General features: G+C 40.8%; 1 protein-coding gene across 1 annotated transcript; it reads left to right on the top strand.

Annotated features, from left to right (window-relative positions):
* The first annotated feature begins 1359 nt into the window (after positions 1 to 1359).
* Positions 1360 to 14124, top strand: LOC127334274 (probable UDP-N-acetylglucosamine--peptide N-acetylglucosaminyltransferase SEC). Its single transcript, XM_051360691.2, has 28 exons — positions 1360 to 1725; positions 4096 to 4241; positions 4318 to 4416; positions 4512 to 4562; positions 5853 to 5969; positions 6043 to 6099; positions 6207 to 6326; positions 8741 to 8803; positions 8889 to 8967; positions 9519 to 9628; positions 9715 to 9768; positions 9844 to 9911; positions 9998 to 10100; positions 10271 to 10473; positions 10596 to 10692; positions 10963 to 11034; positions 11145 to 11221; positions 11314 to 11430; positions 11511 to 11595; positions 11669 to 11836; positions 12239 to 12349; positions 12455 to 12541; positions 12619 to 12746; positions 12828 to 12910; positions 13025 to 13130; positions 13236 to 13382; positions 13463 to 13583; positions 13692 to 14124. The coding sequence occupies exons 1-28, from the start codon at positions 1545 to 1547 to the stop codon at positions 13803 to 13805; spliced, it is 2964 nt and encodes a 987-aa protein (XP_051216651.1). The 5' UTR covers positions 1360 to 1544; the 3' UTR covers positions 13806 to 14124.
* The last annotated feature ends 1933 nt before the right edge of the window (positions 14125 to 16057 follow it).

The raw sequence follows: 16057 nt of genomic DNA, 5'->3' as shown, positions 1-16057 counted from the left end.
TGGACGTATCAAATATCAACAGAACATGGCAATTTTGTGCAGCTTCCTCCAATCAAACTACACGTCCTACTACCCAAATTTTGCAACTTTATCAAAGATTAGATACCCACAAATGTCCCTAACCGACTACAATCACTTATTACACTCATATTCATCTTCTGTCACAAATCGAAAAATTGGCCAGAAAAACAGAAACCAACTGCCGAGATGAACCAATGCGCGACAGAGGAATAATTGGCTGCAGCGGAAAAAAACCTTGTCTAATACATCGCCTTAACCATCTCGATGAAACCCTAGCCCGATCCCACGCAACGAGCTCTCATGGCCATGGCAGAAAGCGAAACAACCGACGCATACAGACCAACAGGCGGGGAGAAAGAAACCATACCATAGTCGGGAGCTTCTTCCAGGAAGAGCGATCATATGTTCGGTGGCATGGCAGCGATCGGCGGCGGCGCGACTGTCACCCCGTGATCGTGCCGAGATAGACGACACTAATGGATGCAATGGTGACGATGCTCGACTAAAAGAGATGGGCCGGGGGGGGGGGGGTTCCGTGAATTCCAAGAAATCCGGTAAGGGGGGGGGGGGGGGGGGGTTTCCGTGAATTCCAAGAAATCCGGTAGGGGGGGGGGGGGGGGGGGGTTTCACAAATACATCCGCTGCCAGCGTGTCCTTCCAAACAATGCACTTCGGATTGTTTGGGGCAGTTTGCACCCGAGTGACAACTTTGTGTATAGCCTGCCCACATTTTGCAAGTATTTGGGTGTGTTTGCACGTCCCATGCATATAGCTCTTTTTATATTGTGTCAAACCCAAGTTGTGCACATGGCTGCAAATGTCTTACATGGACAAATGATCGCATTTTTTCAATTAACTCATGGTTATACTTTGTTGTTTTTGGTTGTCATGTAGGTTATAAAAAATACATTAACATCTTCTTACACCAGATAGCTTCTATTTAAAATGATTGCTCCAATCCAAATCATCACACACACAGGATAAGAGATACGTGGATTGATCGTAAGCTTTGTGTACTCAAATTTTGAATCTGAGACATGCATTTAAATTTTAAATTTAAGACATGCATTTCACGTGCAAGCCTACTAATATTGACAAATGTTTGGAGAACACATGAGTTGAACTAGTAGAGAAGGTCACGGCCTGACTGATGTCACTTTCGAGTCTCGTACCAGATTTGTAGGTGCGCAGAAAAGTAAAAGCCGTATCAAATTCGATATCTCTCAGACTCAACTGCCTCTGATCTGATCTAGAAGCTGTCCCACCCAAAAGCATAAACGATCTGCAGCTAGACACCTGGCGCCTCCATCTGGGCTACGTACATCGGTGGAACACAAAGAAAAAATGAAATAAATTCTCCGCATCTTCCGGGAAATCTCTCTCCCCAATTCCCCAATCGCCGCGAACGAACGGAGGCGTCCCTCTCCGTCCGCGTCCATCCCACCACTCCCCAAAACCTCTCGCGCCCGCGCGAGAATTCGGGCCAGGGCGCTCTTGGCCGCCGGATCTAGGGTTTCCTCGCGATGCTCTCGCTGCGCACCGACGCGCGCCACCTGGCGGCGCCGGTGGTTCGCGGCCGGGACGACGCGTGGGCCGGGATCAGCGCCGGGCCGGGGGCGGCGGCGCCCGGCGGGCCGGCCACACCGGCGGCGCTGCTGCTGCCGCCGGTGTCCGTGGACGCCAGGACCAAGCAGCTAGTCGCGGGTGAGCACCTCAGCTGATCCCAAGTTTCCGCTTTTAGGACTTGTGGTGTTGTACCGCTGCTCTGTTAGCGGAGATTCTTCCGGGCACGGAAGTTCGTCGTTAGATTTGTGATCCCTACCTCTGCCAGGAAAGTTCTCTCTTTTTCTTTCTTCTGTTATGGTGTCAATGAATGATCTCAAAACTCATTTTTGTTTGTGGAGAATTGAGCTCTGGTTGTTTTTAAAGTTTGCTAGTACTATTATAGTTCACATGTGTTAGGATTTATAGGAATCGGTGAGCCATCGAGTCACTATTAACCTTATTATTATGGGGACTGCTAGCCTATCTGCTGGTCTCCCCAACCTCTGTTTGGGACTGCTTCGGTCAACTAAGTAGGTCCTCATACCCATTTCTGTGCGTATCAAGTTTGACACAAGTTGAATACACAGCACGCTTCTCAGGCAGGGCTGTAGATAAATAAAATCTGAACGATTTATCGAATCAGATGACATAGCGCTGAACTAATCATAGTAGGACCAAGTGTGCTTTGATCATTGGTGATTGACTTTCTATCTTGTTTTTTTAATGAAATCCAAGTATCTAAAACTATTTGCATCCATTGCAAAAGGGAGGGCTACTATCTCCGTCGAGAGAAAGTACAACACCGCTTTTTTTTCAGCCAACCCACTACTCCTTAAGCGGTTATGGTCCGTACAGTTGATGCAACGTCAGCATATTTGGATGGTTTCTGGGGCCGAGACCATAGCTAGATCGGCGGTGTGCAAAGCCCATGTGCTCAACATGTCGAGTGACGATGTGCAGTGGTGGCCTCACTTACTTCAGCTCATTTGAGTCACTCCTTTATGATTAGAGCATTTTTTCTATGCTTTAATATGACTATTCACGGGGCATTTTTTTTTTTGTCTTTTTACACACAGGCCACAAAAAATGTTGTTTTTTAATTCGTGAAACCATGTTTGCAAACATAGAATGTACAGATGTACACACGAATTTGTTGGCATTTTAAAATGCGTAGTTTAGGCATTTTTATAACAGGTGCATCTACACCTATGAGCCAAAGCACCGTCTCGTCAAGACTATCAAGAGAAAACCAGAAAGCAGACTTTCCAAGTCTGGGCAGATACACATGTAAGAGAACCAATGCGTGTGTAGAACTTACCACCAGCTTGTGTTGATGAAGTGAGAAGGGTGTGTTTGCCGGCACGTTAATGTGGCGGCCTGCGGTGGGAGGTGGATGCCACCTAAGTGTCAATCCATGGAGGGACCTAAGATGCCTACACGCTGTTGTTAAGATGGTTGCTTTCCATTGGGAATTTGAGTGATGCAACGTCGTGATCTGATCCAATTGATACCGTAGTGGCAAACGTTTTGGCAACATAGAAATCATGTATGCATCTGAATCCCAGCGAAGCACTCTAGGGGTCCCTACACTGAAAGTGTGAAACATACAAAATATGTTAGAACTGGCCAAGAGGGATTTGCATAACCTGGAATGAAATAGTCAGCTTTGTGGACGCGGGAGAAGTTTTACTTACGTTGAGCAATAAAATGCATGGCGATCCACTGACCTCCGTGCCAAATTTGTATGCAATTACAGTTAAAGCATGTTCCTTCTCCTGTTTAGGAGAACAACTATCAGTTTTGATCGTTCCAAGACATCGGTGCAGGTGTCTCTTGGTAGCAATGCTTCCAAACTATAAGTTGCATGCGTTCTTTCAGTTTAAGAGGCTATGTTTTACAACTCCAGATCCAGATGTTCTTATCTGATGGCTATTGTTTCAAAAATGATGTGGCTCAGTATGTATTCAGCATTATAAGTCAGTTTCAAGATAACCATCCCCTTTCCACTATTTTTAGCATTTATTACATGCAATTCACCCTTTAAATTAGGGATTTGTGGCCTGTGGATGGTAGGCAAATTTTGTGTTGTAATACAATATTTTGTTGGTGTTCTGTTGTGAGTAATGAAGGTTTTGTGCGAAATTTCATTTTTCCCATAGATCGTGTCGGGCACTTTTTTGAAGTCATGAGTGTGATGTTCAGAGAACTGTAATTGTATTGCAAGATTTACAATTCCGAGTCACATTATTTTGGCTTCTGCATTAGTATGCTGTCTTGGTGGAGGGACTGGAGGCAACCTGGCGGACCTTATTAGAAATATGAACCTATTGGAGTGTACGTGTTGCATTGTGTGAAATTAAGCAGTATGGTTATGTAAATGAATACCCATGTTGAAATTGACAATTTGATATAGATTATACACCTTCCCAGCTATCATAGACAAAGTCAGCATGTGGACTTTACCTTCTAATTCTTACTCGTTTTTTTAAATATTTTAACTGTGTTATCTTGTTTCTTCAAATGATTTAGTTGATGAAGAGGGGCACTTGGCTCTTGCACATCAGAGCTACAGATCAGGAAAATATAGTCAGGCACTGGAGCATGGAAATGCTGTTTACGAGAAGAACCCACGTCGCACTGATAATCTACTTCTTCTGGGGGCTATTTATTTCCAGGTTAGTACTATTGTGATGCTTTGGCATGTTTTTTTCTACCTTCCAAGTCCACCACTGAAAGTTCTCTCCTTTGTAGCTTCGTGATTATGATCAGTGCATTGCAAAGAATGAAGAGGCCCTGGCTATTGATCCACAATTTGCAGAGTGTTATGGCAACATGGCAAATGCTTGGAAGGTATGTTGAACAGTAAAAAATCGTTCGAGAAATGGACATGTTTTTGGATGGTCCCTGAAATTCGTGGAGCAATGCGTTTTTATTTTGTCATGCAGGAGAAGGGCGACATTGATCTCGCAATTCGTTACTATTTAACAGCTATTCAGGTGTGTTTGTTTATATTTTCCCAGCTTTAATGTCTTTTATGCTTCGTTCTGGTCTTTTGCCCTTAAAGAGCATTGCCTATAATATTCAAATATGACAAGAGCCCCTGTTATGTTGTTATTTTCGTTCTAGCCATTGAATAATTTTCCGAGTCTGCAACATTTTCACTGCAGTTCTGGACACTGAACTGTAGTGGCTGTAGAGTTCACGTAACAGCCGTATCATGTCCGACCATTTCAGTCTGGTTCTGATTAGTGACAATTAGAAACACCACCGGAGGGGGTTGTCCATGGAAGGTGCATACAAATGCTACGAGTCTCCCCCCTTGCATCACGCTACTCCCTCTGTTTTGCTGTCATATGGACACTGTAGACACCTATTGTTGCAGAAGCCCGCCGGTGTGACAGCAATAGTTTTACTGATTTTGGTGTGGACTAAATGATTTACCAAATAGAAAGGCTATCTCATCTAACAGAACCAATGAACAACAATAGTTCAGCAATAGTCATTATCAAGAGCTGAGAAATCGGCAAAAACACTTCTTGGGACAGAACCAGTTAACCAAGAATTATCAAACAATCAAGAATCCCTCACTAACCAAGAATTGCCAAGAACCATATACAGCCTACAGGCAAGGTTATTAAAACAACCAAGAATTGACCCAGAAGAGGATTGTCGTCAAGTATCCAAGCTGTCTTGGCCAAAGCTGACAAGGTCCATGGCTGGACAATGAGATGCGTGAAGGCAAGGATGGCACGCTTGGCCACCCTCCATGCCTGGCTTGTCAGATCCGCGTAAGGGTACTCAGCAGCTCAGTAACGACATGTGGTATCCCTACCTTCAGTGAACTAAACTATTGGTTGGGAGTTTTATGATCCACAGTGCAATTTGCTCTCATTTCTGTGAAGATGTTCCCTATTTTTAAATTTAGAGAGTTAAGTACTTCACGATTACACAGATTGGTATCCCTACCTTCAGTGAACTAAACTATTGGTTGGGAGTTTTATGATCCACAGTGCAATTTTCTCTCATTTCTGTGAAGATGTTCCCTATTTTTAAATTTAGAGAGTTAAGTACTTCACAATTACACAGATTTTTTCATGACCACCAGCGGTGCTAATTGGCCCTCTAGTACACTGGTATGCCTCATGTGGCCAGTGCACACAATTGGCCCCTGCTCTTTGTTCGTTTAGTCCAATAAAATTTATATCTTTGGCAGTTCCTAAGATGAACTATCAATTGCAAAATTGTAAAAGAGATAGTGGTTTAACTGTGGATTTCTTTTCTCGCAGATACGTCCAGCTTTTTGTGATGCATGGTCAAACCTTGCAAGTGCATATACACGCAAAGGGAGATTGAATGAGGCAGCACAATGCTGTAAACAAGCGCTTGCCCTGAACCCATGTTTGGTATGTGTGTTCAGATGTTACCAGTAATTCTTATTCACTTTATGAGCTGACATTTTGTTATTCTATGATTTAGGTTGATGCACATAGTAATCTAGGGAATCTAATGAAAGCCCAGGGGCGTGTGCAAGAGGTAAGCAAGTCGTGTTCTAAGCTTCGGTAACCAAGTCGTGTTCTAATCTTTGGTAACAAGTGGTACCGTTGAATGATCCTTACCATTTCATATGATTGCATCTTCAGGCATACGCTTGCTATCTTGAAGCAATACGAATAGATCCGCAGTTTGCAATTGCTTGGTCAAATCTTGCTGGCCTGTTTATGGAGGTTGGGGACCTCAATAAGGCTATGCAGTATTACAAGGTAAATATCACATCGGCGTGGGCTTTTGGTGGAAATGAGAAATATCTACTTGTATGTGTATTATAAGAATGCTTCAACCTGAATTGTTTATACATCAGGTCAATGTATGTGAACACATGAAATTTATGTTGCTACCTTGTTTGGTTAATAAAGTTTGAGCGCTAGTTCATTACCATAGACTTAAATGTTAAGGACTGGTAAGAAGAGTATAATATTTACTGGCATTTAGTCTATGTGGGTGGTCAAACAATCGAGTTTGTCAGTGATATATCATTGAGTGATGACATCATGGGCTCTACCTGCCTTTTTGAATTTGTTAATTGCAAAAAATAATCTGTAGGTTTGTGCTGGCATTTGATGCTGTGAGTAACCTGACGTACAAATGGACTAGTACTGCTTCAACTGCTTGCTGTTTCTTTATATGATCTTCATATTTAAAAAGTACATATCAAACTCAGGGGCATTACAGGTTTTCAACAACTGAACACAGCGAACAAGCCGAAATTCCAGAATGTAAAAAGAATAGGAAGAACAGTTTCTAGGGCTTCTCCCCACCGAAATCCATAAACCGGCTTCTCCATAAGCCTAAACTAAAAAAAAATACCCCTCAGACTCTTATCAAGTTTCCAAGTGCCACTGAGATGAGTGCCTCGTGAAAGAAGATAACTTTAATGCAAAGGTGAAATGAAAGAGATCATGCTTACTATACTCTTCTTGGTCTTATCCTGTGCACGATTATGGTTACAACTGTAGAACCTTAAACCATTTAGGTTTTTCCTGGATACTTTGTATAATTCTTCGAGATACCCTCAACGGGGCACACTGGTGTTGGAAACAGATGATGGCCATTTTTTTAAAATGCTGGTAATCTGATATGGTAACATTATAAAAGAATAAAAACAGATATTGCTTTGAAGTATATGGTCCCATCGATTGCAATTATCATACCTATTCCTGCTAAAAGTCCTAAATGAAAATTGCTTTTAGGTTTGCCCATTAGTATATAAACATTCTGTAGATTGATGACATTAGTCTGATTGCGAAATATGCTTTCATGGTGTAATTTTTTTATCATTTATAATAACACGCTGAGCTATCGAAGTAGTGTAGTTGAAACTGAAAAGGTTTTTGTTCGGAAGAATATACCATGTGTGGGCAGGCCCAACCGTGTTGTTCTTTTTCACCCTTTCTTTATTTATTTCTCCTTAATCCGAACAAGTCTTGTTTTCTTCCCCGGGGGAAAGGCCCTTTTAACTGTTTCCAACACCCATACAGAAGTGACTGCACTTTCCTCTTGCACTTCATTCTCATAACTGCACAATACTGCAATCATCCTGATTTCTTGAGCACACCAATCCCTTAGTCATCCTTGCACTACATATGCTTGGCTCAAGGAATGAGCCTCACTTAGCTAGGGTAGTGGATGTACAACCCAGCCACCCAGGTTCAAGTCCCTGCTGATGTGAATTTGGGTTCTTATTATTTGTAAAAAAAAAACTCTGCTGCGTGGGTCTCCCCCACCGCTTTCCTTAAAAAACATTTGCTTGGCCCCACCAATATTTGACCGTGGTCGGCACTAAGTAAGCAGATCAGTGATGACACTCTGCATCGTGTAGATTTGACCTTGATATAAAGAAATGTAGCTTCTTGGCAGCAACAGCTAATACTCTTCGAGTGCATTATCCGTGAGTTTCTTGTGGTATGCTGCTGTATCATAGATGTATTTTACCCTTTCAAGAGTTTTTGATTCCCTCCTACATACCGGATAAATTGATATTCTCCTGAGGCATATTGATGGTGTTCTGATGGGATTTTAGTCCCTGATATGGATACAGTACATCAAGTTCTGTAACGTGTTTGTGTTGCACTTCCTTATGTGATATGCAATCTTTTTTCTTGGTGTATTCATGGGCATGAAACCAAAATGATTTAGTTTTTGGAAAATGTAGTATGTAGAGTTCTTGTACCAACCCTTTTAAATTTAATGTCAAATTAATATTAAAAGAAACAAAAAAGAGAAGTAATGGTGGCATTTGTTTTTTTCTATGTTTTTTATTTTCCATTTAATTTATCATGTGTTTGAAATTCTCATATTTGTTACTCTCATATATAGTGAATTTGAACCTTAAATTTTACATTAGTGGAGTAAATTGACTAACTCCATGCTGTAGATTTTTGGGTGAATTTTCTTGTTCATGAACGCCTTAACCAAACACAGTTGCATGATTGCGGCAAACGGTGATTGCATAGCAAGTGTTGCCTGTATGTATTGTAGCTCCATATGTTGCATGCTTGTTATATCCTCACAAAATAGATGGTTGATTTTCTTTAACCTTCCTGACTATAATTCTGATGGTTATGTCCAACGATTTATGTGGTACCATTGCTGTTGTTTTTGTTTAAAAATCTTGCAGGAAGCTGTTAAACTTAAGCCATCTTTTGCTGATGCACATCTTAACCAAGGGAATGTGTACAAGGTGAGTCTTATGAACTATGACAGTAGCTTATAGCCTGAGAAGTTGTCAGCAATTGGTTATGGAGCAAATGTTTTGGCTTGTCCAGGCTATGGGAATGCTACAGGAGGCAATTGCTTGTTATCAGCGTGCTTTGCAGGCTCGCCCTGACTATGCAATGGCTTATGGTACGCAGTCTTTCTTTACTCTGTGTATGCAAGGATGTATGGTAGGTTTGGTTTGTGTCCAACAACTACTATGCTAATTGTTGACAAATCAGAATGGTCAACTTTTCTTGTTCATAAACCAAATGAATAACATTTTTTTAATTTAATTATTGGCAAGAAATTCTAGTCCCACTTGCCATGCCGAAGGAATTTGGCTGCTGATTGTTGAATCATACAAGGAGACATCCAAAAGTAGCTAGAATAATGTCAGGCAAATTAATTATAGTCAATTACCAAACAGGTATAGATTTCATTAGCTGTGGCTGAAACCTAGCACGATAGCTGTTGGATACTAACTAAAACCTACCATTAGTCCTTTCTCTTAGGATCTTGCAAATTTTGTGACTGTAAATACTAATTTAGTGACATTTTCCCTCTCGAGTCCATTTCTTTAGATGTTCATCATCGATGAGATATGTACAAGCTGACAAGAGAATGGTCCTTTCTTTACCTTCAAAGTAGAGCCTTAGTATACCTCGTAATGCAAAGGGCGGGGGGACATTTTCATGCAGGTAATCTTGCTACTATCTACTATGAGCAACGCCAGCTCGATATGGCAATTCACTGTTACAGTCAAGCTCTACTGTGTGACCCTCGGTTTGTGGAAGCATACAATAACATGGTAAGTTCATGAAGTAGTCTCCGTTCATAACTGATTGCGACAATAGTTATGTGGGTAACTTGGTTAACATTGTCTATCTTTGATAGGGTAATGCACTTAAAGATGCTGGGAGAGTAGAAGAGGCAATTAATTGCTTCCAAGTATGGTGTACTTCATTGCTGTGATTTCCACATTTTGTTCTAGTTCCAACCCATTCACTCTTTTTTGGGGTGCAGTCGTGCCTTATGTTGCAGGCAAACCATCCACAGGCTCTTACTAACCTTGGAAATATCTACATGGAGTGGTAGGATTCTCATTCTTCGTAATCTTTGATACCCCACAACGTTGATGTGCTTTTACTATGCATACTAAAATAAAATCGCATCGCAGGAACATGATAAGTGCGGCTGCTTCATTCTACAAAGCTGCAATTGCTGTTACATCTGGGTTGTCTTCTCCACTCAACAATTTGGCAGTCATATACAAGCAGCAGGTACTAGCTTCAAGATTTTGTTCTGTATAGTTTTGTAGAGGATACACTTATTACTTTTGTTGTTTGACATATTTTTGCATGCTTAATTTTCCACCCAGATTTTAGTTAGAACGTGTGCAGTCACATGTGTATTTTTTTCCTGATATTCTTTTTTTCTTTGTGTGTATCAGGGAAGCTATGCTGATGCTATTGCATGTTACACCGAAGTACTTCGTATCGATCCTACTGCAGCCGATGCACTAGTTAATAGAGGAAATACATTTAAGGAGTTCGGAAGGGTAGCTGAGGCAATTCAGGATTACGTACAGGCCGTGACAATCAGGCCAACAATGGCGGAAGCTCACGCGAACTTAGCCTCGGCTTATAAAGATAGGTACTACTCCGTATTTAGCAATCAAGATAATTTACAGTTTTGGTATAACCATCTGGTTTTTATTTTGGCCTTATGTTTCTAGTTTGAGTTTAATCTTGTGAAATGTGATCTTTACCCTATAGTGGACATCAAGAAGCAGCTATAGCTAGCTATAAACAAGCTCTTTGTCTCCGTCCTGATTTTCCAGAAGTAACGTGCAACCTTCTGCATACTCTACAGGTAAGATCTATTCCACATATACAGAAGCATACGATCATATATGAAAATTGCTGCTCTCCTCACGTATTTATGAAGACCACAAGAGCTAATTTTATACCTTTACTCAGACGATTTGTTAAAACTGAAGTGCATACGATATATTTTGTCATGTACGAAATTATCATGTATTTTGGATATTTCATGTTCAATGTGCCCAGAATGCGAGCTCATTGCAGCTATGACCAGTAAAAGACAGTAATTAAAAATTGCTACATGTTTGTTTCACTGCAGAGTGTTTGTGACTGGGAAAACAGAGAGACTATGTTCCATGAGGTTGAAGATATAATCAAACGGCAGATTAAGGTGCCCCTTTTTGATAAATTTCATTTCGTAAAGTAATGTTTGGAATAAGATAAAGCTTAAATAATGGAAATATCCCGAGTCATGACGAGCTTTGGTTATTGTTCAAATAGATGTCACTTCTGCCAAGTGTGCAGCCATTTCATGCTATTGCTTATCCTATTGATCCATTGCTCGCCTTGGAAATCAGGTAGACATCCGCTTAGCTCTTACTATGCTGCTATTTACACCATTGGTGGTATTTTCTACTTTGTTGTTTACAATGTATATTTTGCTTTGCAGCCGCAAATATGCAGTCCAGTGCTCGTTGATTGCTTCGCGCTTTGGGTTGCCACCATTTGTCCACCCATCCCCTTTACCTGTCAGAGCAGAGGGTAAACATGGTCGACTCAGGATTGGGTACGTACCTAAAGTCAGCTCTATCATATTTGTTGGGCACCATCAACAACTGTCTAATAGACATCTCATGGATTTTGCAGATATGTTAGTAGTGATTTTGGTAATCATCCTCTTTCCCATCTCATGGGTTCAGTATTTGGAATGCATGACCGTGGCAATGTTGAGGTGGTTCACTAATCTTTGTTCTCTTACACCTGAAGGATATATTGTATCAATAACTCATCAATTGGTATGTCAGGTTTTTTGCTATGCGTTGAGTCAAAATGATGGTACTGAATGGAGACAGCGTATCCAAGCTGAGGCAGAGCATTTCATCGATGTGTCTGCCATGACGTCAGATGTGATCGCGAAAATGATAAATGAAGACAAAATACAAATTTTAATCAATCTTAATGGCTACACAAAGGCAATGCTTAGACTTCTCCTTTCCATGGCCTGTCATTTAGTTTCTCATGCTCACTTCTGTTTGCCTGTACTTTTATTTGCATGCATTATATTCCGTCCATTCCAAAGTAATTGACGCAGCTTTGGTCAGATTTGGTATAGATACACATGTAACTAGACACGTTTTAGTCAGTAGGTTTGTTCATTTTGAAAAAAAAACTGTGTCAACTAATTTGGAACTGAGGGATTATATCTATATTGGGGTTATTGGGTGGTATATTGTATTCTTCAAGTTGTTAGGTAGTATCACTAAACATCTTGAAACATGCAATCAACTGTGTTTTTAAAGCTTTGTGGGCGCTCAAGAAGCTGTTGTTTGATTTTATTAACTTGTCATTCTGCTCTATGCATTTAACTTAAACAGGGTGCAAGGAATGAAATTTTTGCTATGCAACCAGCACCTATTCAAGTCTCATACATGGGGTTCCCAGGGACTACGGGTGCTTCTTACATAGACTACTTGGTCACTGATGAGGTCTGAATTGTTCTAGTAATATTCTGACTTTTGATGCCCATTATTAGTTTCTTGCTTAGGTGCACTTGATTGACCTTTTTTTATATTGTTGAACAATCTTTGCAGTTTGTTTCTCCAACTCGCTATGCACATATATACTCCGAAAAGCTCGTTCATCTCCCACACTGCTACTTTGTCAATGACTACAAGCAGGTTCACTTCATATTGCACTATGTTATTTTTGCTTTCTTTCATTATAATGTTGTTTCTGACTATGGCTACTATACCAGAAAAATTGTGATGTCTTAAGTCCCGTGTGCCCGCATAAAAGATCAGATTATGGGTTACCTGAGGATAAGTTCATCTTTGCATGCTTTAATCAGCTTTATAAGATGGATCCAGAAATATTTGATACATGGTAACTTCAATCACCTGTACTTCCCTGCGCAGTTTGTCTACATAGATTCATACATTAATGTTTGTTGTCTCTGTTTTGAAGGTGTAATATTGTCAAACGAGTTCCAAACAGTGTGTTGTGGCTCTTAAGGTTTCCAGCCACTGGTGAAATGAGAGTAAAAGCGCGTAAGCAAATTAAATATTTCTTTGTTGCCTGAGCTTTTCATCTATAAAAGAAGAATCAAATGAGCCAACTGATTTTTTTAAATATCTATAATACCGGAGTACTATTTTATACAGATGCTGCTGCAAGAGGAGTGAGCCCTGATCAGATCATATTCACAGATGTTGCCATGAAACATGAGCATATCCGAAGAAGTGAATTAGCAGATCTTTTTCTTGACACGTATGCACTTAACCATCTGTTTCATTTGTTCTTCATGATATAAGCACATCAGTTCAAACTGATTCCTGGTACATATTATGGGTCTCTGAACTTTCTGCATAACAGGCCCCTTTGCAATGCACACACAACCGGTACTGATATTCTATGGGCTGGCTTGCCGATGATCACACTTCCACTAGAGAAAATGGCAACCAGAGTAGCTGGTTCCCTCTGTTTAGCGACTGGCCTTGGAGATGAGATGATAGTTAACAAGTAAGCATTAATTAGAATCTCTTAATGCACTCGTGGGTGGTATGTACATTATTTATTTACCCTTCCTTCTCTGATTGTAGCATGAAGGAGTATGAAAATAGAGCAGTTGAACTGGCAACAAACCCGGCAAAGCTCCAAGCACTGACTAATAAGCTTAAAGAAGTCCGTCTAACATGTCCATTATTTGATACGGCTCGATGGGTACGTGATTTGCTCACAAATTCAGAATGTTCCTGTTTGATACCCGCCATGTTTTCATTTTCGTCTAGGCAATGATTTTTTACCAGCTCTTCTCGTGAACTGTTTCAGGTTCGGAACCTTGATAGGGCATACTTCAAGATGTGGAACCTTTATTGCGCTGGCCGCCATCCGGAGCCGTTTAAGGTAAAGGAAGACGACAACGAGTTCCCATATGACAGATGAGTGGCGTGAAATCTCGGCTGTGTAGATAAAAGCAGAGTTGTAACATAGTCTTATGTAACTCATATGTCTGCGCCCTGTCCTGTACTATCTCGTGTGGAGTCCTACATATGTACCCAAGAGAGAGTCATTTAGGTTTAGTCATCTATTTATGTATGCCAACAAAAGATTATAGTTTTGTTGGTACCTGATTGTTGTACTATCAACCCGAGCTTCTGCCTTGACAGGATGTTGGTTAAACTTAGCTGCAAGTCTGAAACGGATACAAGATCAGTATTTTAAATCAAATATCATCAATTGGTGTGGCTTTGATTGTGACCAATCCGTGCTCGTTTTGATGGTTTACCGACAAGAGCAAGCGTGTGGATGCTTGTGCCCTACCCTGCAAGGCTATCACGTAACCGATCATTGGTATGTGGGAGATGGCAGACGAGGATGGACGAATATATAATTGGATTTTTGGATGTTTAGCATGGCATTGGGGCTGAGAAACTATGGGCAACCTTTTTCTGGTTTGTGAGTTCAAACTTGCAGGACCAGCAGCTACAGAGCCTTCCAGAGACCCGCGGAAAAAGATCTTTCATTCTGGACTTTGCTCTCAGTCGAAAATCTAGAATGCTTCCATTCTGGACTCTGTTCACAACAAGTAGTATGATTTCCCCTTCGTACTGTCATTAGAAAAAGGATGCATCCAGTTATAATTTTTCCCCTTACAGCTCCCTGACTATCATTAGCCTGGAGAAGCAACTCAATTCTGAAGAGGCAAGGACGGCCCAAGTTCCATTTCTTCACTGTCTACACAAGGGAACAAACTGAGCAAGCACGCATAGATTAGGTCACCCGTGACTGGCTGACCACATGCACTTGCAGAATAATGCAATGCAAATCCTTAGAAACAGGGAATGGCACATGCCGACGGGCCAGCCAAGATCACCCCACGCCTACGTCTCCTATGGATTTAGCATTTCAGCCGGTTCACTAGGTGATGGCGCACTGTTTGGCCTCATTAGTTCTCTTATTAGGGAGTGACTTGCAAGGAACCCCTAACAGTGTCACCCCTCCTCACACATCATACCGCTGGCTTACCACAATTCAGTCGGCAAAGCTGTTGCGTACTGCTAATTTCAGGGACCAGTGCACATTGCACAATCGACAGATATAGAGGAATTACATGTTTTAGCTCATCATATTCTTCTTCTAAAAAGCATAATGCCTTGCCACACATGCATCTTACTTCCTCCAACTAAAGCCACATCTGCGTGGCACAGATTCATGGAGGTTAGGGCTTGTTTGGTTCAAATGAGTTCTATAGGAATTTTGGAGGATCTCATTCCTTATGACTATCTCTTATAGAGTTTGTTCGGTTTGTAGGATGTGAAGCCATTTTTTTTTTCATATGGTTTACTTCGCATGCAATTTCATAGGAAAATTTCTCTTAGTTTCCCCAACCCCATAATATTTTCCCTTATTTCTCTGACAACTATGGCAAACACACAATCCTTCACCATGTTCTTCTTGCAACACAACCAAACAACATGTATTACAACATTATAGTGTATTCAATTCCTGTAGTATTCAACATGTCATGGCATTCTTTTCCTATGTTTTCAAATTTTAACATGTAATTTTCAGATATGTTTTAATTGTATAGGATTCCCCAATATATGAGCCATTTCAGTTCCAGAATCAGGGCTGCCAAATTCGTAGCCCACAATTCCATAAGAATTGAGAGCTGAACATAAACCTTATGCTTTATCCCTCCCTTGGCGTGCGTGCGCGCTCACGTGCATGTTGTTCCCTGGTGGCCTTACAAAAGTGTTCCATAAACTAAAACTATGACAAGATTTATGGAACTGAGGGAGTACCGACCATCATCTTGATAAATATTTTGTAACAAACGTGTCCAAAATTAAACTATTGCTCTTTCTTGTACTAGTTAGCAGCACGTGCTTTGCACGTTAAAAGTAAGTCATTACTTCATGAGTACTCCACCAATTTCTACTCAAAATAACATTACGGAGAATCAAATTTGAGATGATTATGTCTTAATGAAACATTGGCCAGTTTTTATTATGCAGAAGTGTAAAAAAAAATTGCGGGGATGCAGAAGTGTAAATTGATGCCATGTATGTGCACTTGTATATACCGGTTGAACTTTGCAGAACTTTTTTTTTTGTACACTAAGCCTGTTTGTAATACAATACCGGGAAAAACGATTCCAGCCTAGAAAACTTGGTACTCTCACTTACAACATG

The sequence above is a fragment of the Lolium perenne genome, chromosome 2 (assembly GCF_019359855.2).
Source record: "Lolium perenne isolate Kyuss_39 chromosome 2, Kyuss_2.0, whole genome shotgun sequence".
Classification (NCBI taxonomy): Eukaryota; Viridiplantae; Streptophyta; class Magnoliopsida; order Poales; family Poaceae; genus Lolium; species Lolium perenne.
The sequence above is the reverse complement of the archived record's forward strand: the minus strand, read 5'-3'. Positions and strand labels throughout refer to the sequence as shown.